This window comes from Mus caroli, chromosome 3 (genome assembly GCF_900094665.2).
Source record: "Mus caroli chromosome 3, CAROLI_EIJ_v1.1, whole genome shotgun sequence".
Classification (NCBI taxonomy): domain Eukaryota; kingdom Metazoa; phylum Chordata; class Mammalia; order Rodentia; family Muridae; genus Mus; species Mus caroli.
This window is the reverse complement of record NC_034572.1, coordinates 99,005,261-99,006,358: the sequence shown is the minus strand read 5'-3', so window position 1 is coordinate 99,006,358 and position 1,098 is coordinate 99,005,261. Positions and strand designations below refer to the sequence as shown.

Below are 1,098 nucleotides of genomic sequence, written 5' to 3'. Positions count from 1 at the left end.
TCTCTCTCTCTCTCTCTCTCTCTCTCTCTCTCTCTCTCTCTCTCTCTTTCTCTCTCTCTCTCTCAGACATTGCAGGTAATGATTCTACCCACCAGCCTCAGAGAATGTCTTGGGAAAGGAAGGAATGTTTTTTAAGGTCTATATATCAAATAACTCACCTCTTTATCCCTCTGCTGACGCCCAGCCCCTTTCAGAAAGGAGGCTATGACAAGGCCATCTCCACTTTACAGGTACATAGGGGCACTGGGAGCCCGAGTGATCTGTGACAACATCCCCGGTCTGGTGAGCCGGCAGCGGCAGTTGTGTCAGCGCTACCCAGACATCATGCGCTCAGTAGGTGAAGGTGCCCGGGAATGGATCCGAGAGTGTCAGCACCAGTTCCGTCATCACCGCTGGAATTGCACCACACTGGACCGGGACCACACTGTCTTTGGCCGTGCCATGCTCAGAAGTAGGGTTCTCTTCCAAGCTTCTGACGCCCCTTCCCTTCCTGTGCTTGGGGTGGGGAGTTAGAAGGGTAGGCACCACCCTCTTCATTTCCCCACACAAACTTTATACTTTAAGAAGCAGTTGTGAGCAAACCTGGGAGACAGGGACAGCTGCTCTCTAGCCTAGACTGTAAGCCAGGGCCCCTCAACCTAAGTGCTCTAAGACAGTCAGTCTAGGTAAATCTTCCTTGCCTACTTCCATCTTACTCCTGCCTTTCTCTGGCTTCCCCATACCCAAGCCCAGCTGGGCATCCGTGAACTCTGTGGCTAAGGACGAGAACCAGGTTCTCTGCTTCTTACCACCACAATCACCATTGTCACCCAGGCACCCTAACACTATAGCGATGGGCACAAAAGGTAAACAGAAGGTGATATGCAAGTATTCCAAGAGCCGTTGCCCTGACCCCAGTTCAGCAAAGGTTCAGCAGAACTAGAAGGCAGAGGAGGAAGTGGGTGAGGTGGGACTCTGCGGATGAAGAACTGGGGGTGTTGAACTGCAGGGCAAGGGGAGAACCAGAGCAGACTGAGGTTAGTCTGGTTCTCTGAACAGGCTGACCCCTCCCCCCCCCCCCGGGCAGGGGGGTCCACATTGCGAGGGAACTGTCCAGCA

The 1,098-nt window shown here is 53.6% G+C and overlaps 1 protein-coding gene across 1 annotated transcript in view; it reads left to right on the top strand.

Moving 5' to 3' along the window:
• Wnt2b (Wnt family member 2B) overlaps positions 1 to 1,098 on the top strand; it is a 17,878-nt gene that overhangs the window by 6,956 nt on the left and 9,824 nt on the right. Inside the window, exon 2 of the mRNA XM_021158650.2 lies at positions 231 to 451. Within this exon, the coding sequence (XP_021014309.1) occupies positions 231 to 451 (221 nt within the window). The remainder of the gene's footprint in view (positions 1 to 230; positions 452 to 1,098) is intronic.